At 44.6% G+C, this 26,053-nt stretch overlaps 3 protein-coding genes across 9 annotated transcripts in view; 2 read left to right on the top strand and 1 right to left on the bottom strand.

Moving 5' to 3' along the window:
* Positions 1-1,191: 1,191 nt before the first annotated feature.
* Positions 1,192-10,388, top strand: SPARCL1 (SPARC like 1). The gene is made up of 9 exons (XM_056489801.1): positions 1,192-1,245; positions 3,687-4,841; positions 5,502-5,571; positions 6,231-6,358; positions 6,922-7,042; positions 7,793-7,929; positions 8,371-8,519; positions 9,423-9,571; positions 10,007-10,388. Exons 1-9 carry the CDS (start codon positions 1,192-1,194, stop codon positions 10,033-10,035), a joined length of 1,992 nt encoding a protein of 663 aa, XP_056345776.1. The 3' UTR covers positions 10,036-10,388.
* Positions 10,389-11,733: 1,345 nt separating this feature from the next.
* The window catches only part of NUDT9 (nudix hydrolase 9), a 196,530-nt gene continuing 182,210 nt past the window's right edge, over positions 11,734-26,053 (bottom strand). Inside the window, exons 1-9 of one of the 7 annotated variants that reach the window (XM_056489690.1) lie at positions 16,970-17,075; positions 16,793-16,927; positions 16,177-16,410; positions 15,050-15,145; positions 14,475-14,561; positions 13,920-14,031; positions 13,604-13,750; positions 13,272-13,356; positions 11,734-12,337 (exon numbers count right to left, since the gene is read on the bottom strand). In XM_056489690.1, the coding sequence (XP_056345665.1) occupies positions 12,168-12,337; positions 13,272-13,356; positions 13,604-13,750; positions 13,920-14,031; positions 14,475-14,561; positions 15,050-15,145; positions 16,177-16,410; positions 16,793-16,893 (1,032 nt within the window). In that variant the 5' untranslated portion in view covers positions 16,894-16,927; positions 16,970-17,075 and the 3' untranslated portion in view covers positions 11,734-12,167. The other 6 variants (XM_056489686.1, XM_056489688.1, XM_056489689.1 and 3 more) reach the window with 6 other exon arrangements.
* On the top strand, positions 17,555-24,055 carry LOC130252278 (17-beta-hydroxysteroid dehydrogenase 13-like). Its single transcript, XM_056489693.1, has 7 exons — positions 17,555-17,948; positions 19,362-19,469; positions 20,077-20,208; positions 20,835-20,941; positions 21,884-22,021; positions 22,282-22,398; positions 23,341-24,055. The coding sequence occupies exons 1-7, from the start codon at positions 17,739-17,741 to the stop codon at positions 23,426-23,428; spliced, it is 900 nt and encodes a 299-aa protein (XP_056345668.1). The 5' UTR covers positions 17,555-17,738; the 3' UTR covers positions 23,429-24,055.

The following is a 26,053-nucleotide window of genomic DNA, read 5'->3' as shown; positions in this document are numbered from 1 at the left end:
AGAAAACTGCAAATAAATAAAATACAACATGCAGAACTTTTCATTTCTAGCTCTCAAACTAGTTTACTGAAACAGCTATGACAAATGAGAGTTTTAAAAAAGGAAACTCAGTTAAGTGACATGCCCAGATCTCTGCTGCTCCCCAGCAACAGAAAGAAACAGAACCCAAGCCTACCTGACATTCACATCCTTCTCTCCTCAGCCACTTGCCAGGCCTTCAAAAAGCACAGCATGCAGTTTTTTTAGGGCTTTACATGAAATTGGGTTATTGCCCTGCATTTCTGACAGGTTGCCTGCATAACCCTCAGCCTAACAACACTTGCCTTGATGTGAAGAGACTGCCCAAATCCAGCCCAGTGAGGCATTTTGCATATGCTCATTAATGGCTTTTGCTGTACTCTGCTTTTCCCTCTGAAAACATCTTAGACAGTAAACTACTGTAAACTAACTGTGAATGCCAAAGAGATAATAGATAATTAGTCAAGAGGTAATTTGGAGACCAACTGTGAGAAAAAATGGATTGCATACTAGATGTGCCTCACTTAATGAGCATTTTGATCTTCATTAACAGAAAGATAATGGCATTAAACAATGTTTAACAGAGGGATCTTCCAGAAGAGTACACTTGGGGTGACAGTTTCTGAGAAAACACAGAAGCAGGACTGCATCCAAAGCAGGATTGCACCTGTTCTTCAAGCAGCCTGGGCAGCACTTGTGAGCTTGAAGACCTGCTGGGCAGAATTTCAGCACTTAATTCTTCCTGCCAGACTCAGAGGGGAGCAGGCAGGAGACACCTCAGCCACAGAGGTGCCACAAGCAGGCACTGCCTCAGAGTTCAATAAAAAAGAGGCATTTTTCACAAAGTGATATCTCAGAGGGGTGGATAAATACTCACAAGTATTGAAACACTCACTGGAGTTTGTGAACAGAGCCCACAGCTTAATCACTGTCAAAGAACTGAGACTCTAGTTAAGGTGGTCTCACATCTGAGTTTAAAGGACACTGCATAGCAATTTTGGGGGTCTCCAGACTTGACAGGTCACAGCAGCCACTCCATTGCTTCCATCAGCCATTTCTAGGTCATTATACCCAAATCCTAATTTGTTTTGTTTTCATCTTTCTTGCAGAAAGGAAACCTCTAAGCCCTACCCCTGTACCATTAACTATTGTTCTCTACAAGATCTGGAAGACATGAAGGCTGTAGCTCTCTTCATTTGTCTTGTAGGACCAGTTTTTGCTATTCCAGTAAGTCCTCATCATGCTGTTATTACCAGGCACTTAATTTCCCATTCTGAGAATATTCTATGTTATTGCATTGACCTATACAATATTTTTATGGACATGCAGATATTAATGTATTTGTCTTTTTTAGACCCATCCTGTAAACCACAGGCTCAGAACTCACAGACAGAAAACTCCAGAAAAGGTAACTCTTCTTGTTCTTTAAACAGTAGGAAGTAACTTACATTATTCACCTTAAACATAAAAACACCTTAGCACATACATACTGGTTGGTAAATAGATCTGTGTTAAAAACCTTTAGGTCCTCTCACCTCCAGAATTAGTGCAAAGTACCTCATGCCTTGCATATTAAACAATTGCAAACTCTAAAGCTCAAAATGGAAGCTTCACTTATTGACAAAATTACCTTAAATGAATCCCCACATATCACCATTACCCATATTTGTACAAGCAATAAGCTGCAGTGAAGTCAAAATTGTTGTTATCACAGCTCCAGCACAGGAGGAGGATGAAATCCTCAATTTATCACACCAGGGGCTCATATACAATCTCAAACAAAAGATTTTAGCCACCATATGTTTCATTATGCACAGTGCAGAGCACTAGACACAGGGCCAGATGCCCTGATGGCAATGAGACAGAGAATTTCACCTCATATGTGTGCTCATGCCAGAACCCACAGCTTTGCATCCATGGCTGACCCAAATAAAAATCCCTTTTATTGCACTGTTCTGTGGCTCAGACACAACAGATCTTGGCTTCAAGCCACTGGGAGTTTCAGAACTACTAAACTCAGATCACACTCTGTAGTAAGAGATTCAAAATCTCAACTTTTATCCTAACCCTTTTTTTGTTTTTAATTATAAACTGTATCCCACTCTGCACAGCTTTCCAGATACATTTCATAGTGCTCTGCAGTATGAAAAACAAAAAACTAACTTTTCTTAATGAAGTATCCAGCAGAGGAAATGGTATAAAATTTAGTTTGCAGCTATAGCTGTCCACCAGAAATAACACAGAGAAGACAACAAAACAAAACCTTGCAGTAGCCAATGAATCATCAGTTCCAAGTGTGTGCATCATCTATCAAAGGCCAGTTCTCCCCCACAGTATCTAATCACAGATAGTGACTGAAATTTGCCCAAATTCCTTCATGAGCACTGCCAAGACATGAGCCAAATCTTTCTCAAACTGCTGCTTCAAACACAGGCACCCACAACAGAAAACTTTTGAAGACTGTTTGGCCTTGTGTTTTCTGAATCTGTAGAATTTTGGAAAAGCTCCACAGTGAATTTCTGTTAGTTTGGAACAAACATACAATCTTCCCCTGAAAAAATTAGAGTTGGAACTGATACAGTGAATATGTGCCCAGTACTACTCCTGCATCAGCAAGGACACCAAGCAAAAGACAAAACTGAAAAACATTAAGATACCAGTTTGACATTAGGAAATAGGATATAGCTGATCTACAAAAACCAAATTAATATTTCCAATCCTACCTTTAAAAAAAAAATATAAGCATTTGTGAGTACAGTGTTTGTTTCCAAGCAGTCATGAGACAGCCCAAACTAAAGGAAAAAGCTTTTCCAGTAACTTGGATGCTGAGAAGGGCCATTCTTCCCAAATTAAATCTCCCAAAAGCTTAAAGAAAAATCAGCATCAGGTGCTATATTGCTGTAAGCAGTAAGTAACAATGAACATCCATAGATGTTGCTCAGAAATACACACAGAAAAGAAAGCAAGACCTGACAGTCATTTTAGTACCTACTTTCCAAGCATTTGAACCAGTTCCATTGAAGGTGCTGCTTTTGCTATTGGCTTGACAGATTAAGAAAAAAAAAAAAAGGCACTCAGACATTGATCTTATAATTGTTACCACACACAATAGCTCCTGGTGACCTCAGCTAGGAAGCAACGACATATCAGACTCAAAAAGGATGAATTTATGGATCATAAAATCAATGCAGGGCACTGCTCAGGAATTACTGTCACAACACTTTGTGAGAGGTGCACTTTCCTCACCTGCTCCTGTTTTCCCAGGTCCCTTATTTTTCCCTCATCTGTGTAGGAAGTTATGTTTTGCATCCCCCTTCTCTGAGGTAAGTGATAATTACTGCAGCCTACAAGTGCCTGTAGTTATGACTAAAATACTAACTAGGCATTTTGAGATTTCACAAGACACCCATATGCATCTGTCTCTGAAACAGAGCTGCATAGACCCCTCTAGAAACTCCAGCAATAAAAAAAGGGACAGATAAACAGATTTTATGAGAAAGAGAAGGGACATCAGCTATGAATTTCATGCTCTGGGCTAGTTTAAGAGGAGCACATACAAAGAAAACAAAGCCAGTGTCATGCTTTGCAATACAAGGCAAAAATAACACTGCATCAACTTCAAATAAATCCTAAGATTTATTAATCTGTTATTTTAAATTTTTTTAAAGAGTGAATATATTCATCCTGAAGCCTCAGAGGAAGAGAACACAGGGTATGTAGACAAGGGTGATTTGCTGCCCTCTCACAGAAACTTCAAGCCAGAGGTATCAGTACCAGGCACTGAAGACAGGGATGAGCCCCAGTCCATCAGGAAACAGGGAAGAGCTGGGAGTGAGCACCAAGTGAAAACCAGCCTGAAAAGCATCGATTTCCTTGCACTGCACAACAAAGGTTTGGCTTCTGAGAACCTGGACAGTGACTCTGGGAGCAGTGGCAGGGAACAGCCCAGCTCTGAGCACGAGCAGCTCAGGAAGCACAAGAAACACGGGAACACAGCAAACCAACACCTCCCAGGCCATGCAGAGCACCCAGGGGTGGCTTTCAGCCTCCATCAGGAGCATAACATGTGGAAATATAACAAAAACGCTGTTGGCCTGGCTGACAAGAACAGTGAAAGCGAGGAAGAGGAAAGCATGGAAGAAGAGGATGAGGAATGGGGTGAAGAAAGTGATTACACAAAGCACAAAGGCCATCAGCACAAAGGTGACCGATACAAAAGACAGCAACATGAGAGCAGCATGCAGTCAGATGAACTCCTGAGAGATTCCAGCCAAACAACCTGGAAAACCAAGAGACACAGCGAGAAATCTGACCTAGAGGAAGAAGAGAAGGAGAACAGCAAGAAGTCATATAAAGAAGAAATCCCCCTCTCTCAAAAAAACCATAATGAGTATCAGGATGGCAAACAGCAAAGCCGAGAGAGAAAAGACAATATCCAAGTGAACTATCAGAGGGATCATGGCACAGTGGTGAAAATACAAGATAGGGAAGACAGTAATGATGATGATGGTCATGACAGTGGTGAGACTGATGGTGAGGAACTGCTCAGCAACACCTGGAAAGAAGCAGCCTATGAGGAAGAGGAGAGAATCCAGAGTAATGACCAGGAGAGTGACAGCACTGAGCCTGAAGGGGAAGGAGCCACTGAAGATGACACTGCAGCTCACAGAGAGACTGAGGATTACCAAATTGTCAAGATTGAAGACCTTGCTCACTCTGAACAAGATGATGATGATCATGAGCCACCTGATTCTGGCAACAAGCAACAACTGAAAATGAGTAGCTCTGTTCAGAGCATGAATTCAATGGACAGTGAAGAACAGGTAAATTATCTCTAAAATAAAACCTGACTACTACAAAATGGGGAGGGAGACCAGTTCCAAAATTAAATCTCTGATGATTGAAATGACCTGTTGGAGAAAAGCAGGTGACTTCTTAATATGCAGAAATCTCTTCCCTTCTATTCACTGTTCTCTGGTTCATGCTGTGTCACTGCACCCAGAGCATTTAGGTGAATTGGACCAGAAAGGAAATGAACACCACTCACATAAGAGCTCCAGACCCAAAGGGGTGTGTAATGAAACACACAAATAAATACAGATACAAAGTCTGAAAAGGCCAGCCTGTTCACTCCTGTCTCACAAAGATTTTAAACACTATTAGACAAAAATGAACAGCTTGGAAAGGCAGGACTAAAGAGTCCACAGAATAATTAAAAGAAACACAGGCCTTACTGAGCTCCCATTTCTCTCTCTCTTCACCTCCTACTCTACTTTTTTCCCCAAATAACAAGAGCATGGTAAGACTACCAAAAGCTTTATGCTCTTCTCACACATTTTGCATAGCAACCTCTCTCTGCTGGAAGCAGAGCAAACTGTGCCTCAGTCAGCTTTATATTTGGACCCCAAAAAAATCTCTCCAAGTATTTTTTTCCTTCCCAAGATTTACCACAACTCTCTGCTTATGCCTCTGTGACTGTGCAGGTTAAGACTACAGGCAGTTCCCATGGTGAGATGGAAAATGTCAGCAACAGGAATGAGGAGGCTCTCCTTGGTAAGCCCCAGGCAAAGCTGGCATGTAACTCCCAGCTCTCTGCAGCTGGGGAATCTGTTGGTCTGCATTTCTTTTCTGCTTTTTGCAGCACAGGATTTCATGTGACTGAACTGTACTTGTGCCTAATCCTGTGTTCCCAGAGAATCCCTTCCATACTCCCTTGGATTTAGTAATTTGTTTGTGCAAAACGTTTGTAGGCAGTGCACAAATTTGTGTGTCAGTTATACAGAAATGGGGATTACCTTGCACTGAGAGCTTTCAGTTTCAGAACAGTGGCTTGAATTCAAAGAGGAGTGGGACAAAGGCCAGTGCTTGATTCAGCAAAGACAAATGGGATATGTTACACCAAAGGAATCTGGAAGTGAATGTTAGTCCCTAAAGAACAAACAGCTTTTTCTAAAAAAAAACCAAACAAAAAAACAAACAAAAAAATATTTCCCCATCCAATGCAAACCTGGGACTGCTAGAAGTCCCACAAAAATCCTCATTAAAAGTTTGGTTTGCTTTATTCAATATAAGACCCAGCTTCATAACAAACTTAAAAATGCATTTGAACCTCTTGATGAATATTGGGCTGTATTTTGCTGTGGTTTGTCAGCAGTATCTGACAAACACTTGGCTTTACCCCATCACCTCTAACAGTCCCTGTTTCCTGCTAGGATTGCCAGACACATGTCGGAACTTCCACTGCAAAAGAGGCAAAGTGTGCCATGCAGACAAACAGGGGAAACCCCACTGCCTCTGCCAAGATCCTGCTGCTTGCCCTCCCACCAAAGACTATGAGCATGTGAGTATTTCACCCAGTGCACAGGGCTGGGAAAAGCCACCTACAGTGCTCACAAGGCAATATATTCCCCTGCTATTATTTAAAATGGTTGCACCCTAAAAAGCATGAAAGTGAGTTTGAGTGATTCCAGTAACTGCAAAACTCATATAAAGCACCCAAAGTCACTGAGTGTGGTTGAGGGCAGTAGGAACCCATGTAACCACACAGTGACTGGCTTGTTTCACTCAGTCTCCCAGGGATTGTAGCTTTTCCCTGTCACTAGAAGTGCTAAGTATCCATTTGGTGTTTTAGAGCACTTGCCCAGTACATACTGAGTGAAATAGTCCCATAGCATCTCAGAGGCTTTACTACAACCACAAAATTCAACTCAAGTGTTGCCTACAAGTACAGACAACTAGTCCTCATGCAGATCATAAAACAACTAATAATTCTAATAGTTCTGATCATGTATACTCCCTGAGGATATTCACCATATGTTAATGATGCTTTTATTGCTGTCATGCCTCTGAGTGACAAGGATTTTTCTCAAGACAGTGACGAGGTGGTGGTTTTGCTTCCTCTAGGTTTGTGGTACGGATAACAAGACTTATGATGGCACATGTCAGCTCTTTGGCACCAAATGCCAACTGGAAGGGACAAAAATGGGACGCCAGCTGCACCTAGACTATATGGGCTCCTGCAAATGTAAGCTCGTTTTTCTTTGAAGAATTCACCTAGGTATAAAAACCTTAACCCATCTGCCAGCCCTAATTTACCCTTCTTCCTGCAATCTGCCACTTGTGCATCAATTATGTGCTAATTAAGACCTTCAAAACCCTAAACATGTTTAAAAAATATCTGAAACCTAGACATCTCTTCTGTACTTACACCAATTTGTTGCTAACTTATCTTCCCCCTGCACTCTTACATGTTCCTATTGCTATAGCCTCTAAAGGTTTTTGGAAATCCTTGACCAGAAAAACAGTGCTTGCAGAGTTAATAAATGAAAAGGTCCATCTCAAACCCCCATGGAAAACAAAAACACAAAAAAATCAACCAAACTTAGATGCCAAATTCAGAAGTCAGGATCTAAAAGCCAGAACTGATTTCCAACCTCTTTGACCGCTGTATATGGTAGGAGGAAAGTGCATTCCCAGCCAGAATATTCCTTTGTTGTCAAAAACTCTGCTTTCATGCAACTGACTGATTAGAGCTTCACTGCACAGCTATGCTCAAAAGCTGCACAGATATATAAAGGTTGTAGCTTGCACAACTACTTAAGCATATGCACCAAAAAAAATCATAGATATATAATTGAACACATTAGGTGCACAATTATGCATTAACAGCTCCACCAATTTTAATTTTAACTGGAAGTAGATCTCAAATCTCAGAAGTGCTCAAATGGGGACTTAGCAGATAACTTGTTAACAAAAGCTGTTCTCTTTGGCACAGACATCCCTCCCTGTACTGATTATGAAGTGGATCAGTTTCCCCTCCGGATGCGAGACTGGCTTAAGAACATCCTTATTCAATATTATGAACGTGACCTCAACACTTCTGGGATTCTAACTGAAAAGCAAAGGAATAAGGTCAGCAATCCCTTCCAAATAAGACCATGCAGTTACATGGACCAGCCCAGAACATCTCACACTAAATGGCATGAATTAGGTGACTTCTGAGATGGCTTATTTCACACCAAAACATGAGCTGCTTGCCTCAGGACAGAAGATGTGATAAAACTGGTTTAATCTCCTAACAAGCTGAGGCTACTGCCCCCCTTAGCTGAGTCTGACAATCAAACCACAAGAATTTCACTTCCTTCCTAGTTACTGCCAAAGGTTATGTGAACAGTAGCAAAAATGTCCTGGACTACCTGAGGCAAGCTTTTTGGTCACCAACACTAGAACACATCTCCCTGGTATTTTATTATCAAGTTTCATTTCTCCAAAACACCTTCTTGCCAGGTAGTTCTTCTCAGGACAGATCTTCACTCCAAAACAAAAAAATAACAATTTCTGTGTTGAGTTCAGGTCAGAAAGATCTACCAGAACGACAAGCGCCTTGCGGCTGGTGACCACCCGGTTGAGCTGCTCCTGCACGACTTTGAGAAAAATTACCACATGTATGTGTATCCTGTGCACTGGCAGTTCCACCAGCTTGATCAGCACCCTGTTGACAGGTAAAAAAAAAAAACATCTGTGGTTCAGTTCTGATTTGCTGATTAAACTCAGGCTGTTTTACTTTTCTTGACACCTCAAGGGATTCTCTACCTAGGAACCAGCCCCTTAGCTGTTAGAAGCCAGTTTCACCCCCTCTATAACACAGAACTTTTTCCCTCAATGTTTTCCTGATCATATCCTTGGTCAGAATCTGCTATCCTCCTGCCTTGCATGATCATGTACTACACTGTAAGCTCTACAGTGTCTTAATAGCTACTAATTCTCTCAGCCAGGAAGAAATCCTGTTATTACTGAAGCTAAGAGTAACAGGCTAAGTACAAAGGACAGAGCCCTGCAGCAAAAATCCGCTAGTGAGGAATCCATAGTTTTCAACTAACACCACAGAGGTCTCTCAGTATAGGAGCACATATAATCACAGTTCAGAGGAAGCCTCCACCTTCTGAGAACATGACTCAGATTTCAAGCTTTTGGTTGTATCACCCAGTGATGGGATCCATATTTCCAAGTTCAGACCTTCAATATCTCAGGACAATCACACCTACTGTTTTAGAACACAGTTAAGCACTCTTACAAGCTTGATATCCTGAGGATTAACAGCAAAACTCCACAAGTGATGAGCTGTGAGCAAGTTGCTCCTTACAATACTTGTAATTACTACACAATACTTGTTCTAGGAAAAAAAAGATGTTAGCAAACAAACAAGCACCAAAAGCTTTTTAGTTCATCAGATATTAGACATCGTTATAATGACCTGGGACAGATTCACTACAGAAGCACCATAACAAAATCCACTGAGGCTTCTCTGATAAACCCATCGTTTTTGATTTCTAGCACTTTAAATCAGCTTTGGAAATGCTGATTTATTCAGGAATGCAGCTCTCCCTGCCTGCCCTTTCTTTCAGATTATTGACACACTCGGAGCTGGCACCCCTGAGAGCCTCCCTCGTTCCCATGGAACACTGCATAACCCGCTTCTTCCAAGAGTGCGACGCAGACCGGGACAAACTCATCGCCTTGAAGGAATGGTGCCACTGCTTTGGGATTAAGGAAGGTAAACCTAAAACAGGCAGATGGACCTGACAGAATGTTCCCACCAAGAACATTACTCAGACCTCAATGTAAGGCAAAGAAGACTGCAAAAGGTCAATCCCAGAAGAGTTATGGGACAGAAAGCATTTGGCCAAACAAGCAGACTGAAGAAATGTGTTCAAAATCCAACCAGAAAGTCCCTGATTTTAAGTGGAGGCTGGTTCTGGTCAGAGGTCAGACACACGGAGCCTTTGCTCTTCCCAGAATTTTTCCAGCTCTTCTGCTGACCATTCACCAGTCATGAAGGAAGAAAGCTGCAAGGAGTTATCTTAACACATGTACACTTCTGACAGTGATTGCTCATTCATAGCATCAGTCACTTTACTGATAGTGATACAGTATAAAAACATCTCTTTGGCATAAAAAGTTAATAATGTTTTCTTCTTCTTTGTTGCAGAGGACATAAATGAAAATCTCCTTTTCTGAGCATGGATGAACAGACTCCCAGTACTGCACTAAAATTGGTGAATCCTGCTTATTTCTGTAATTAACAGCTTAACAGCTTTCAAGAAAAAGGTGGAATAAGGTTCACTGAATTCTTATTAAACAACCCAAGTGCAGAAAATTTCTACATTAATTAGCAGCATAAAAATTTAACTACTTCAAATGGTTCATAGCTAAACAACCAGTGTTTCCCCTCACATGTACCCATGATCTTTCTGAACCAATAAATATTACTAACCCAATGACTAAGCTGTTCACAAAACTCTTCAGTAGAATTATAGAATGTAGATTTTACCACCCACTGAAATGGGATTTTTTTCCTTTATTTACTGTATTGTCAGCTTAACACTCTGCATAGAAGTCTCAAATAAAATAGAATTCTACTTGGATATATGGGTTTCATCACAACTTTGTAAAAAAAAAATTCTGTTTATTTCATCTTTGCCCATCTTTTGTTCTCCTCGAGAGAGGCACAATTTAAGCATAAAAAAACTCCAGGACAGGATGAAATTATTCCTGAATCCACATAAATCCCAGTGCTACAGTCAGAATATCTGCAGTGAAAAAATAAACAACAAATATTCCTTCCATAACACATTTCCACTGCCAAGCCTGTCAACCCTTCAAGGATTAGTAAGGGTTGCTACAAAAAAAAATAATTAAAAATCCCTGTTGTTTTAATCAGCTGAGAAGTAAACTAATAACCCAAAACATCTGAATAAGGCATGATTCATGTTTTTTGATGCAAGCCAGAGTATTAAAAACTGTATTTAGAGACTGCAGATCCACATCCCCTGACTCCATAAGAAGGGTCTGCTCTTGTGGGTCATGCTTTCAACACCCAACTACGCTGCTGGGAGTCTGCTCTGCATAAGGTATCACATCACAGAAGAAATCAGATGGGCAGGAAGAGGTGAGCAAGGATTGAAAGAAAAATTAATACTGCTTGGCATCACCTTTTCATTTGAAAGGAACATACTAACAACTCTGCAAGATTCCCAGGGTTTCCTGCATAAACAATTCAGGTTTCATTAACTAATTGGGAGGCTGGGATAGGGCTGAAAAGAAGAAAGCCCTAAACCCATTCATTAGTTAAGCAGAATGTGGATAAAGTCTCAACAGCACATGAGTGTGTCACAATAATGTTACAAAAGGTAATTCCAGACCATGATATTTATCACCACCTTACTTCAGCACATGGATCAAAATTCCTGAAGTCCTCAGTGCTCAACATCAGCTTCCAGCTGTCACTGTCACCAACTCCTGACACAATTAACAGCAATTGATTAAAAACACAGAGAGAAATGTCAGCAACTGTTGTGCAGCCCCTGTTAGCAGCATAAATGCCACAGAAGGCCCCATCAGCCTCCTGACTGCAAGTTACATCACCTGAAGGGTAAGAGACCAGCACAATTTACAAGATTATACTTCAAGGCTGCACTTTCCAGTGATTCTGTTTATGATGCAGTCTCCACAACAGCTGTACTGCCATAAGCAGTGGGAAGGAACCTCAAAATTCAGCTCCTCAAATCAGTCATCAACTTTCATCTTCCAACAGTTTTCTTTTGACACAGGGGTACAGTCATACATTCAGACGTGAATCCCAGCCAGGCTGTAAGCTAAAAATTAATTAAATGTGAAAACTAATCTCTCAAAGTAGAAAATCACTGCAAAGATATGTTAAGTGAAATGACTCAGAAATTTCACTTTATTATGCAACACTTCATTTAAGTCATTATTCAGGTTATCCTACTAGTCTCTCCTTCCTTAGGGATTCACACTCCTGAAAAGGAATCAGTGCAAAAATACAGAGCCTGTGAACTGGCATTCTGAGCACCAGCCAGAATGCCAGTGCTGCCATGCAGATCTGCAGACATTATGAAACAGATGCAAATAATGAAGCCAAGAAAGCAAAGCTCCACATTCTTCTCATTTCACACTAGCTAAGAAATCAAAAGAAGCAATCTGAAGTCTCTGAAAAAGCTGCTGTTTATCACTGTCCGGTGTTTTTCCCAGCTGGATTTCACAGAATTTTCACTGAGGATGACAAGGACATTTGTTTCAAGGCTGGAAAATGTATTCTTCTCTCAAAGTCTAACAGTTCCAGGCTTCCATCACTCGTGGCACTCAGGATGCTCACTCCAGTGGGCTCCCCGTTTCTCAGTCACCAGCTTGATGAAGTAGCTGTGACTCGCATACAGCTCGAGCTTCTCGCTGATGTCAACCCACTTCACCACTCCAGCATCATCACCTGCTTCCAGAGGCAAGTTATCCATCGTCTCACCTGGCCAAAAACAAGTTAGAACATTCTATTGCATCTTTTCTTCCTGCTTTTCCCCCCCTCACATCTTATTAGTTCTGCCCTTCCACAATGCTCCTTCACAGGCAGCAACCTTCAACTGCTTCTCCGAGAAAAAACAACTAAATCTTTCACTGATTCTGTGCCAGAAACCTTTTTCATACTTGCACTATTTTAAGGCAAATCTGAATGGCAGAACACTCTGTCACCACTCCTAGGGTATCACCAGCAGCATGAAAAGTTACAGGAAACCATCATGACAACATGTACTTACTCCAAGTTTAGCTAATACATCTGCCTGGATTTTTGTTTGATTGCTTAACATTCGACTGCTCCTTTTCTCACATACTATTCTACAGGACAAATTGAATTCTGAAACTTATATACACTTATGAAAAAATGAATAAAACTGAATTTTACTTAAGGCCCCAAAATCAAAAATACTAGTTGAAGAGGGGATGCATAAAGGTTTCTGAATTGTTTTTTTTCCCCAAGTTTTCACTCTGTTTTTAAAAAGAATCTCGGGACTTCATAGACAACAACCAAGGAAATGATTTTCTATTCTGTAGTGGAAAGAGAGGCCAAAGATACACTATCTCCACTACTTCTGGGGGCCAATAAATCTAGGACCAGTGACATGTGAAACGTCACAACTGGCACCTGCTACCCAAAATTCAGTGGAAATGTCACTGCATGAAGTCTCTGGCTTGAACACGTCAGAGGCATTTAAGTAGATTGATTTATCTTACAGGTGAATAATGGGAGTTCAAGATAACAGATCAATTTAAGAATCTATTCCCATATTTTACACCTGACTTTCATGCTCTCCTGATTTCATTGCCATTCTCAGCTCAACAGCAGTCCCAATTTCAAACATATGGAGTAAATGGAAAACAAGAGCATGCCTGGAGATATTTACCTGTTTCATCATGATAGTTCACAGCCTCTGTCTCCATCCAGGCATTATCAGTGTTACGAGGGTCATCCACATATCCTCTGTATACCTGTAAGGCCCAGAACAAACCAGAACAAGTTCAGGGTCACAACAAACAAGGTGGAATCAGTCATATTTTTTTCTTTCCCTCTGACACAATCCCCTTTACAGAGTTTTCAACAGTCCCTTCCATTTCCTACACCCAAGAACATAAGAATCACAACTTGTTTTCATTTCAGCTGCATTTCTTCAGGTTCCATGCAACTGTGAGTTACATGCACAGCTCAAGGGGCTACCAGAAGAGACACAGAGCTCACCACGAAGTGGTCCTGGCTGAACAGCTTCTGCAGCTGCTTCTCCAGTTTTGCTTTCTCCTCAGGGGATTTCTGCAGAGAGTTCAAGGCCTCCTCCTGAAATTCTCGCTTCAGGGTAGCAGTGATCTTCTCCCCTGGGTCCACCATCCCCTTAGAGGGGGGAAAACAAACAAATAAAAAAATACTATCCTTCAGATTCTACACATTTTAACTCCTGGCTCTTAGTATACTACATCCACCTGCATCACACATGTGCCATATCTGTCTCATGGCTTCACCAGTAGGGAAATGCCAGCTGCCTCTGGAGCTTTGCCCTTACCCCTGGAATGGCCCACTCCCCACAGTCTCTCCTCTTGATGGCTACGAACTGCAAGATGTTCTTGCCAGAAACTGGATGAGCAACTTTATTGCCACTTCTGTCCCTTTTCCACCTGCAGAAAATGACAAACAAGAACATGTTTCAATGTTTCTTGATAAAAGGGCCTGAGAGAAGAACAGCAAGGCACTGCCACCTGTGTGTGGACAATGGTTCTGCCTTCAGCATGGCACCTCCTAGCTCATGCTTCTGTTAACCCCACAATCTTTTCTGAATGCTTTGTGTAAAATGCTTAGCACATACACACACATCCTGCTGGGAAAATCACATCAAAACAAAGCATACAGTGACAAAAAGAGCATCCTAACCCCACCTCCTCCTAACACAAAGTCAGGTTAGTGTTTCTTACATAACAAAAGCAGAATGGGCTTACATGTAGAGAATACACAGAGAAAAGGGCCATGAAAAGTAATATCCTGTCCAGAGATGCAGAAAAGAAGCAGAATGCATTGTTTTCTTTCTCTACTGCAGGGTACCTTGCAGTCACCTGTCCCTTACCTGGTTACAACAGGATCAGCAGCATGGTTTGGTCCCCAGCGCCCCAACAATCCTCTGCCAGTGAGGCCAGTCCTTCCCACTGGATTGCTGAAATAAACACCACAGTACATGACTCACACAGTCCTGAACAGGTTCCAATTAGAAATTAAGCCCAGCCACACCCAGCTCCTCTGATCTCTCAGGACCAGCTGAAACAAAAAAGAGTTTATTTTCTGCTAAATTTCCAAACTCTTAACACAGCAGTACATTAAACATATTTATTTGCCCACATTCAAAATATTCTACAAAAAAAACCAAAACCCAACAACCAAACAAAAACCCCAAACAAAACAAGCAAAACAAAACAAACTCAAAAAACCACAAATCAAGATTAAATAATAAAAAACGGAAGGACAGCAGGACAGCAATGCAGATTTGGTGTTAAAGCACATACATGCTTTAAAGGGCAAGGGAAACAAAATTCCATTTTTTTTCTCCTGGTTTTGTCCTAGCATTTACCATAGGAACTGTCAGACCTGTAAGAGCACTGACACTACACCAGTGAAATGAATAAGCAAACAAAACCCCACACTCACCAGGGTCTCCCGTTTTCAACCACATACAAGCCATTCAGACTCTTCCTCTCCACTTCTCCATCTCTCTCATTGAATTTGGGAGAAAAACCTTCATGGCTGCGTGGCAAATAGGAATTTAATAGAGACAAGTTATAAAACATAAAAGCTTGTATGCCAGCCATCAGACCAGCAATACCCCTTGGTGTGTTGATGAGCAGTTTTTACCAGAACTGGAGATGAAGACCCTCCCTCTTCTAAAATGAAGTCCCAACCTTTCCTGATTACAGTCCCTCTGTATTTAGTTCTGCAGGCAAAAGAGCAGAACTAAAGTATTTAATATTGCATCTCTCTCAACCTTCATTTGGACAAAGTGTTTCAAAGGTATTTTTGTTAAGATTAGACTTGTAGACACACAGAATCAATTTGGTTGGAAAATACCCTTAAAATCACCAAGTCCAACACAGCACAGGCAGGCCCACCCCTAAACCATGCCCCCGTGTGCCACATCCAGATGTCTTTTAAATACCTCCAGGGACTTAAAACCAGGGATTTCCACTTCCCTAGGCAGCCTGTTCCAGTGCTTGACAAACATTTTGGTGAAGAAATTTTTCATAATATCTAATCTAAATCTCTCCTGGCACAAGGTGAGGTTATTTCCTCTTGTCCTATCCCTCGTTACTTGAGACAGAAGAACTGACACACCCATTCTTACACAATCACCACAAAATTTTGATTCAACTTTTCACATTTCCTGAGTCAGAGCACTCCCTTCAAAAACGACAATTAAACTTTCTTTTTCCACATTGCATTCCAACCATGAACAAACAAACAAGTGTATCACTAAAACGTTCTTTCAAATTCTTAAGGAGAATGAGATTTTTATTTAGCTTGCAACACAGAGAAATACTTGCACAGCATCAACAGCTGTCCCTTATTGCAACCTCAATCATCAGCTCAGTAAAATCCTGTGTCAAAGACCTTCACAACAAACTCAAACAACTCAGTTATCTAACCACCACCTTCCTTAATCTTAACTTTCACACATCACTGAAGAATTACACATCACTTAAGATGATTCTGTTAACTCAGTTCATGAGTATTTCCTGCTTTCATTTTCACAGGGGAAAAGAGCTACCATTTTCACTCACTTGATTTGGGGATCTGCCCAGCTGGGTCCGGCCAAAACAGACTTTGCAGTGTACTCCACAGGATTATAATCTTCCCACTCAGTCAGCCAGCCCACTTTATCTTCAGGAACTTGGCTCCGCTCGACGTGTGATCCTGGATACGGGGAGGTGAGAGCTTTGCTGTGCTGGAACTTCACATGGTAACTGTCCAACATGTTTACAGGGTGAGGACGGGACCAACAGCTTGCAGATAAACTGCTGAAAGAAAAAAAAAAACAAAAACCGTCTCGTTCACTAGGTTTTAACTTGCAATTTAATAACCGATCTGTAAAGTACATTATAGGAAGGGGAACAGACTCAGCTCTTTCGCAGAAACGATTAGGTTGGAAAAGACCTTTGAGAAAAACAGAGACGAGGGAAAGAGCAAAACCGCTCTTGTACTTTGCAGTAATTATATCCGTGTAAGGGACAGCCCCGCTGGCCCTTCTGGCCCAAGGGGACACCCTAGGGACACGGCCAAGCTCACGGGCAGGGGCGCACGGCATTCCCGGGATGCGGGCCGGGCCGTGAGGCGGCTGCTGCCGGCGGAACAGGCCGCCAGCGCCAGGCCCGGCCGGGCTGCCGCGGCTCGGGGTACCTGTGGGCCGGGCGGCGCTGGGCAGCGCCCCGGGCGCTCAGCAGCACGGAGAAGGAGAGCACGGCCACGGCCCGGGGCAGGGCTGCGGCGGGCAGCGGCATCGGCCCCGCCGCCACCGCGCCTCAGCCACCGCGCCTCAGCCACCGCGCCTCAGCCACCGCGCCTCAGCCACCGCGCCTCAGCGCCGCGGCCGGGCCGGGCCGAGCCGGGAGGGCGGCGCTGGGCCGGCGATGCCGCCCTTCGATCCCACTCCTTGATCCCGCTCCCGGCTGTCCCTAGATCCCGCTCCTGGCTGTCCCTCGATCCCGCTCCCTGCCGCCCCGCGCTGTACAAGCCAATGGCAGCACCCGGTGGCGGCTCCGGCTATGGGGCGGAGCTCCGTGCCCGCGGCAGCCCCGGGACAGGGGCTGGTGACACACCCGCGTCAGCGCTGTGTGCCCAGCGCTCCCAGCCGCATCGGCGGGCAAGGTCCTGGGAGGGGACACAGCCAGGCCAGCTGGCCCGAACCGGCCAAAGGGTTACTCCATGCCACGCGACGTCAGCTCGGACATACAACATAACGAAAGGAGGAGGAGGAGGAGGAGGAGGAAGGGGAGGGAGAGTATTTCTTATTCAGTGTTTGGCTTCCGGAGCGAGCGACGCGCGTGCGGAAGCCCTGCTTCCCGCGGGGAAGTAGAGAATAACCTTTTCTCTTTTATGTCCTTTATTAAAATCTGAAGTGAAACCTTATCCTAACGTAGAAGTTGCCATTTCCCAGGTTGTTTTCCCTGTGGAAGCCGGGAAATGCACCCGCAGCGCGGGCCTGCGGCCTGGCCCCGCCCACAGCCGCGCCCCCGCGCTCTGATTGGACAGCGCTCCCCGGGGGCGTGGCCTCGCAGGCTGTGGGGCGGGCGGCGGCGGCCGGGCCCCGGCGCAGTTCGGTCCTCAAAAGAGCTCCGGGGAAACAATGAACGTGTTCGTGGAGCTTCTCCTGTTCCTGGGCACGCTCCTCTACTCCTACCTGGAGGCTTTTGTGAAGCTCTTCGTGCCTGCGAGGAGAAAGTCTCTGAGCGGGGAGCTGGTGCTCATCACGGGCGCTGGCCATGGCGTCGGGAGAGCGACAGCCCTGGAGTTCGCCAAGCGCCAGAGCAGGCTGGTCCTGTGGGACATCAATAAGGTAATGGCACACTCGTGTCCTCACTTGTTCCCTCTGCAGCCCCGGGTGTTGTGTATGCGCTGCTGGGAGATGTGTTTGCTCTGCGCTCCCGTCAGCAGCAGCGCTGTGTGTGAGCCCGGCTGCTCTCCGGGCATCTCTCTAAATGTTTGCACAGCCCCAAGCTCTTTATTTCAGATGACTTGAGCGGAATGCAGAAAGGCCTTGGCAAGTGGAGGATGGGCAGATATAAACATGCAGCATGGCATTCAGAAGGGATCAAGGCAAAGTGCTGGGTGTAGGTGCAACAGGGAGGGTGAAAGGCTGAGATTCCTGTTTCTGACACTCTGGGACAGCCAAGGAGTTCATCGTGAAGCTGCAAAACAGAACACAGCCCACCACAAACAAAAATACACCAAACCAGAGACAAGCTGAGTGAGAGGATGGACAAACAGGGGAGGTAGTGTTGAACATTTTCGGTGTCTGTTCGTGGTACTCATTATGCCTAAGACCAGACGTTGGAGGGGTGGGAGGAGGCGTGGCACTGCTCTGCACGGCTGCAGTGAAGCAGAGAATTGTTCATGTTCACTGGATGGAATGGGGGGATTAAGATATAAATTTAGTAGCGAGCGACGCCTGGCTTCAGTGCTGGGAAGTGGATTGTGAGCGTGGGTGTCAGCAGGAACTGAAATAGAGTGCCAAGGGAGGTTGTGAATTCCAGAGGATTTAGGACCATGCTCCTCCAACACAACTGCCTTGACAAGGCCTCTTCCTTGGGGGGCTCCCAGCTTTAGACAGCAGCTGGTGTTGAGGACAGATGCACAGTCACCCACCACTGGGAGTGCTGAGCTGTCCCAGGCTATTTGTGACCTAGAGCTTTTCCCTGCACAGGTTCCCACTGGCATGGCCTTCTGCCACCTGGGAACAGGGATACAACAAAGTCACTTCTGCTCTGGCTCAGCGAGTTGATGTCATGGCTTTGGGGAGCTTCTGACCTGTGTGCATCAAAGGTCATCCTGAAATTAAAATCTTTCTACATTGTGCACTGTAGAGGGCACCTCTCTTCTCACACCCAGCATGTAAATACAAGAACACATAGAGCCAGTTTTCATTTGTCAGGGTGCCAGCCTTGTGTTTTATAAGCTGTATGCACTCACACTGCTGTGACAGGCACTGTGTGCTCCCTCTCTGCAGCCTTGCTCTATGTGCCTTACCAAGCCAAACTGACTTTTGTTGCCACCCTGCCTTTCTGGCAGTCACTACACACAGATCCTAAATTTAAGGCTGGAATGCCTGTCCTTTCAGCAACCCCACCTACAGCCCTTTCTCAGGTAGCCATGCACTGTTCTGGGGCTGGGCAGTGGTTGCTCAGTCCAGGGACATCTCCAGCCTCTGCTGCTCAGCTGTGCACGGTGTGTTTCTCTCTGCCTCCTCCAGCACGGCGTTGAGGAGACGGCAGCAGAATGCCAGAAGCTGGGAGCCACTGTTCAAACCTTTGTGGTGGACTGCAGCAAACGGGAGGAGATCTACAGCACTGCAGACAAGGTGGGCCAGCAGGGGCATGGCCAGAGGCTTTCCCAACATGCCTGATTTCCAGAGAAGGCAGGGACACTGGAGAAGAGTTGTGGTACACAATTCCTGCAAGCCCTTGGAAGCTCCCCACTCCTTGCTGCTCTCTGCACACAGAGTGCTGTAGCATTTCCAAGATCACAACCAGTCTCATCCTATTTGGGAGGCTCCAGCATGTCACATCCTGTTGCCAGGCTTTCTCTCTAGGGTTCCAGCCTCTGAAGGATCATAGATAGGACACATGGAACATTTTATTGTAATGGCTGTGGACCAGCTGCCTTGAAACAGTCTGTACCTCCATGGTCCCAACTGTGACTACACAGTCCAAACTGTGCACAGTTTGTGGGGCACAGTAAATACTGGCATTAACTGATGGGGAAAGAATCAGATCTAAACCAGATTTCATGGCTCTACAATTCAGTTACTGACACATCTGGAAATGTGGCATGATCTTCCCCTCCCTTAAAGATGCAGTGTTAAGAATTCAATTAGTTATGGCTCATCTTCCCCACCCTTGCATACTTACTTCTTCTCCTGACACAATGACAGACACAATTTTGGCCTTTTGTTTTCTCTCCAAAAGGTGAAGAAGGATATTGGGGATGTGACCATCCTGGTGAACAATGTTGGTATTATTACAGCTGCTGACTTTCTCTCAACCCAGGACCACCAGATTGAAAGGATGTTTGAAGTCAACATTCTGGGTCACATGTGGGTAAGGGCCACCACCATCTGTAGCTACAGTTTTTGGGAGTGTTTTTGAGGAGGCATATTTAGAGCAGCCATTGTTAGCAGTGAATTACCAAATGAGCTGTGTAGCACAGGGGCACAAAGCAGACTGTGTGCTGGGAAACTGGAATGGCCTCTTGCTGGTGTGAGCTGGCTGGTGACAGCCTCATCTGCAGCATCACTGGCCTCTGTCAGAGCTGCTGTGGGGCTGAGGGTGGGAGGCTTTCAGCAATACTTGTTGGTGGCAGAAGGAGGGGAAGCCGTGGGTTGACAAGTGGTTTATTGTACATGCTGGGGGTGAGACCCTGCCAGCATTTCTGCTGGCACCTGAATCCTTAAAAGCAGCAAAGCAAAGATGTGGAAACCAGCTCCTGTTTATGGCCAGTGCTGAAACCTTTGGAGAGCAGGTTGCCAGCTGCACCTCTGGTCAGAGAGCAGGTATCCCTGTGCCTCTGGGAATCTGAGGTGCTGTGCAGCTCACAGCTTTAGGGATAGCTTTGGCCATCTAGTGAAGACATTGAGGGTCAGTTCTGAGTATGGCTAAGAGAACAATGTTCTTTTCCTCCTTCCTGCCCCCTGCATTTTTGCCTCTTGGTTTGATTGACTTCCAAGACCACGAGAGCTTTTCTGCCAGTCATGATGAACAACAACTATGGGCACATTGTCACAGTGGCTTCAGCAGCAGGTCATTTTGTGACTCCTTACATGGTGGCCTATTGGTAAGTGGTTTTGAAATCGGCTTGCTTCATTTGTTTTTAATTTTAATTATCTTCTCCATCAGAAAGTACCAAGTTAATAGCTCTGACTGAATTGTGAGTAATGTGTGTATGAAAGAATAGCCATGTGACACATCTACTAATGAAAGATTCTCCTGTTTTCTCTGCCCACCAATGCAGACTTTTGCTTAGCAAAAAAGGTATCCTCTTCCCTTCTTCTACTTAGAACGTAGTTATTTTGTGATTTGTTGTAGTGTTGTCAAATAAGCCCTTACTGAATAGCTTTTGATCTTGTTACCATTGTGGCATTGACTGTAGAGTATAAAAATAGAATCACAGAATCATCAGGGTTGAAAGAGACCTTTAATATCATCCACTCCAACCATCCACCCAGCAGTGCCAGTGTTACCCCCAAACCACATCATCCAGTGCCAGATCCAAATGCCTCTGAAATACCTGCAGGATGGTGACTGCCCCACCTCCCTGGGGAACCTCTTCCAGTGTCTGATCACCCTTACAGTGAAAAGATGTTTTCTAATATGTCATCTGAATTTCCCCAGTCTCAGCCTGAGGCCATTTCCTCTATTCCTCTTACTGCAGGCATGGCAGAAGAGACTGACTCCACCTCCCTCCATCTTCCTTTCTAAAGGGTCGTGAGGTCCCTCCTCAGCCTGCTCTTCTCCAGACTAAACAAACCCAGCTCCCTCAGCCATTCCTCATTGGACATGTTTCCTAGACCCTTCCTGAGCCTTGTTTCCCTTCTCTGGACACCTTGCAGCTCCTCAATGTCCTTTTTAAAGTGAGGGGCCCAGAACTGGACACAGCACTTGAGGTGTGGCCTCACGAGTGCCCAGGACAGGGGAACAACCCCCTCCCTGTCCTGCTGGCTGATCCAGGTGGAAATAAGATTTCTGCCTTCTCATTTGTACTTTTTCCCTCCTGCAGCTCAAGCAAGTTTGCTGCAGTTGGATTTCATAAAGCTCTGACAGAGGAGCTGTCTGCCCTGGGAAAGGATGGAATAAAAACAACGTGCCTTTGTCCGGTTTTTATCAACACTGGATTTGTCAAAAACCCCAGTACAAGGTAACTCTCAATACTCTGCATTCCTCTGCTTCCTTCTTTGCATCAAGACACTGCCTCTTATCCCCAGCTTTAGGCCTCTATATTCCAACTGGCTGTATAACAACAGTGTGTATCCTTGGCTACAGAAAATCTGCAGTGTCCTTTAACCCCTTAATTGTTGCATTTGAGTTACCTGAGTTTTTGCATTTGTGAAGCCTCCTAGGTCAGCTGGTACCAGCCCTTTTTACCACTGCAGCTCTTATGTTTGCTTTCCTGTGTAGGCTTGGAAAGATTTTGGAGGTTGAAGAAGTTGTAGAGGCTCTGATGGAAGGAATAGTGACCAACCAGAAAATGGTTTTTGTTCCACCACAGCTGAACATTGCTTTGCTTTCTGAAATGTAAGTACAATGGAAAGTTAAGCAGTGGGTGTGGAAACAACAATACTACCTGAGTATACAGGGTTCAAACTTGTTACTTCTGAGTCAACAGAAGTTCTAGAGAGACCTGAGGACCTGCTGCTTGTTGGTGTTTGTTTCTTCATGTCAGCACTGAGGCTACACAGGCTGAGAACATTCCTTCAAAAGGGCTCTACTATTCTCTGCTATGTAAAGCAAGATTTATCCTCTCACACACTTAATTATCCAGTGCAGCTGCTCTGCTGAGGAGGTGTTTCTACCAGAGCTCCAGTTCCAAATCTGGAATTCACATCCAACAACTAAGTTAGCCCCTCAGTTAAATCCTATAGTTTCTCATTAAAGATTTGGTCGTTTCTTGTTTTCTTAACCAAACACCAGACAGTGTGAAAAAATATTTTAAATCTTTTTGCAACTCCCAGAGGTGCTTGTTGAGAATGCAAGTCTGCAGAAGCTTAGGCAAGTCAAAACAGATACTGTCAAAGCCCTTAGAATAACTTTGCTTTTAATAGGACAGGGGGGATAAAGAGACAAAGCTCTTTAAGGGAAGGAACCTTAGGAGTGGAAACTGCACCTCAGTTTTAACATCTTCTCCTTCCACTGGAAGCCTGCTGCTTTTCAGAGTATGAAATGTAGTACACAGCTACAACTGTACAATACTGAACCTTCCTGGATCCTGCAGCAATATTGCAGTTCACATACTGCCCCTAGATATCTGGCATTGGAACTGTCCTAAAAGGCCAGGACCGGACTTTAGTTAGTCAGAGATTGGTGAGAGCTATGGAAATAATGCCCAGTTTAATACTTAGTACATATGTGTGCATGCATTCTGCTCCCACACCAGCTCTTCCCTCACCTGCAGTGCCACCTTTTCTCATAATTTAAGTTTCTATCCCACTTCTAATTTCATGTTACTGTCTCTTTCAGGGTGTTCCCAGAGCGTGCCCTGAACCTTCTGAAGAAGATAACCATTCCAAAGTTTGATGCAGTCATTGGGCAGAGAAGCACCCAGTGAAAAGCAAGAACTGCTTGTCATTTCCCAGAGGCACCAGTGAAAACAGAACATGTGCTGAGCATAGTTCAGCTGGCTTGACTCAGAACAGAGCTCAGGCAGGTGCTTCCAGGCCACCATTCCCAGGCACACCTAAGGGCTTATCCCACACCTGCAGCTGGAGCACACCTGTATGACAGGGAGTGTTAGCAAAGCAGAGATGCAGCTCTGGAAGGGCTGCTTTGAATGTACATCCCATCACCTCTGTCTCGTTGTGCTGAGGCAGGCAGGATGCCCACAAAGCTTGTGTTTGGGACAGCACAGCTGCCTAGTTGAGTGCAAAGGGATTGCCTCAGAACATGTTATTCTGGACTCATCCCTGAGCAAAAGCATCTTGCAAGAAGCAATTTATAGAGGAGATGGGTGCCCTCTTTCATCTCACTTAATATTATTAAGTTTTAAAAAAATGTGCTCTAATGAAGAATTAGAGTTTCGTGTGCATTTGTAATGAGCATTATTGAATTATTTGTATTATTGAAATAATACAATTATTTGTATTATTGTTTGTAATGTAATGCCTAATTACAACATTTATCAATTATGCATTAGCACCATCAACACTCCATATTACAAATAAATACATTTTTCTAACCCAAAGGTGTCTCTCAGCAATGAAAGTGGTGAACAGGTCCAGGCAAGGACAGTGGAGCACTTGCTGCAATGCTGAAAGGATCAGCCAGAAATCTGCCAAACACCAGCTCAGGCTGCAGAGATGAGGCAGTCCCCAGGCACAGGGGGAAGACATCAGGATCAGTGAGGTACAGGGCCAGGCAGTGCAGCCCATGCATGGGCCAGGGCAGGGGGTCAGGGGAAGCTCCAGAAGAGCCTTCACACAGCTCCTCATCACAAGCCAGGGCCCTGCTCTGATGGTGAAATCCCTGCAGCTCTTTGCCTGGGCTCCAGGAGAGCAGCAGCTGCTGGCACACGGGTCACAGATCCCTGCAGAGCCCAGAGGAGCTGTGCACCCACTTGTGCAACTCCCACCCACTGCAGCACTGCTGGCCCACAGCCATCCCAGGCAGGGCTGAACCCTGCCCTGCCACCTTTGGCACAGCTGGAATCCAACCTGCTCACCTGAGCCTTCCAAGCTGCTCTGTAAACAAGTTCTTCAGCAAAAGGAGAGCCCTCACCACCCAGCCCCTCCTGCTCTTAGCTGGCAACAGGTAGAAGCACTGTTGGCAGCTTAAGTAACACACAACTCTTTTCTATTTTGCCCATGGAACATTCATGTAACATGACACTTCCCAGCTTCAGCTGTTGTGCTTCATTGTGCAAGATTCCTGCAGCTGAGACAGGAAAGAGAATAAAGGGGTTCACAAAATTCAGAACATTAAAAAGAAGGTTATAAGCCAATCAAAAAATACTTAGGCATGGTTTCCATTCAAAAACCAAGCTGAAATGTGGGGGGTTGCATCTCTGCTTCTTTTTGAGCTGTATATTGTCCTCTTGCTACTATGACAGTCTTGTCACACGTGAGACACTAGAAGCCACTATTTATTATGTTCACTTCTACTGTTCTTACCTAAAGTCTTAAAATACAGATTCTTCAAAAGTTCAAAAGACAGAGCAAGCAGCATACCAGCCAAAATGTTTGTGCTTAGCACTCACTGGAATATAAGAGCTAAATCAGTACTTTACTGATTTGTAGGTAGTTGAGGGTTGTCCTTTGTATGGCTGACAAGCAGTCTTAACTTCCCACCCAGCTTAGCCTCTCTTCATACCCACTTCCTACATTTCTTCTATTTCATGACTTGAATCCTTGCTCAAAGAAAGGACACAGTCCAGTGATAGCACAGAAAAAAAGCCTAAAAAGACCCTGGAGAAAAGTCAGCATTGGATGACTTGGCCCTTATCTTAGACTGGGGAAGGACTGGCATACATTGGACAAGATGCTTGGCTTCTCCTGGCACACCACTGTCACTAGCCCTGTCTATCATTCAGATTCTGATGGCAGCATTAAATTGGAAATCAAAAATCCATCCAGGGGATGACAGCACTCTTCTGCAGTCTGTTTCTTAGCACACTTGCTCCTGAGGAAGGGGAGACTTTATTGATTCCTGCTTTGCCAGATTGAGTTCAGGGTCTCAGAACCCAGAGGAATTACTGGGAAAGGCAACTTGTGCAGTACTCTGTGTGTGGCTGTGGTTATGTTCTGTGTCTTCTATGGCTGCAAATCTGCTTGGCATAAAGAAACATATGCAAAAGCAAGGATTTCAGCCTTCATTTCCTGAGTACCAGTGACAGAATTGAGCCACCAAGCCTCCCAGGCTCCTCATTTCTCTTTCTGGCCACAGCACCAAGCTGAAGCTTAGCCCAAACTCTGGTCACAGCAGGTTTAATGCAGCCACCTACAGGTAAATCCCAAATTTGAAGAGTGGTAACTCACACCCTGGTCTAGAACTCCTTGAGACTCTGGCCCTGTGCTCTGCCTCCTGCTGAGGTGTCTCCATGCCCTCCCTGCCTCCAGTTCCTTGGCCCCAGCACTGCCTGGAGCCCTGTGCCAGGAAAATGACAGCACTGCTGAGCCGTGCAATTGGGGTCTGGCCCAAACACTGATGTGTTAATTAGGAAGAGAACCAAGGTCCAAGA

The sequence above is a fragment of the Oenanthe melanoleuca genome, chromosome 4 (assembly GCF_029582105.1).
Source record: "Oenanthe melanoleuca isolate GR-GAL-2019-014 chromosome 4, OMel1.0, whole genome shotgun sequence".
Classification (NCBI taxonomy): domain Eukaryota; kingdom Metazoa; phylum Chordata; class Aves; order Passeriformes; family Muscicapidae; genus Oenanthe; species Oenanthe melanoleuca.
Note: the sequence above shows the minus strand (reverse complement) of the source record. Positions and strands in the feature narration are given on the sequence as shown.

Bases quoted from the DNA above. Each gene is read 5' to 3' on its own strand.
- SPARCL1 (XM_056489801.1), top strand. From the start codon at position 1,192: ATGAAGGCTGTAGCTCTCTTCATTTGTCTTGTAGGACCAGTTTTTGCT. The intron at 5,572-6,230 runs GTAAGCCCCAGG...GTTTCCTGCTAG, and splicing joins GAATGAGGAGGCTCTCCTTG to GATTGCCAGACACATGTCGG. The intron at 9,572-10,006 runs GTAAACCTAAAA...TCTTTGTTGCAG, and splicing joins CTGCTTTGGGATTAAGGAAG to AGGACATAAATGAAAATCTC.
- LOC130252278 (XM_056489693.1), top strand. From the start codon at position 17,739: ATGAACGTGTTCGTGGAGCTTCTCCTGTTCCTGGGCACGCTCCTCTAC. The intron at 20,209-20,834 runs GTAAGGGCCACC...TTGACTTCCAAG, and splicing joins ACATTCTGGGTCACATGTGG to ACCACGAGAGCTTTTCTGCC. The intron at 22,399-23,340 runs GTAAGTACAATG...TGTCTCTTTCAG, and splicing joins ATTGCTTTGCTTTCTGAAAT to GGTGTTCCCAGAGCGTGCCC.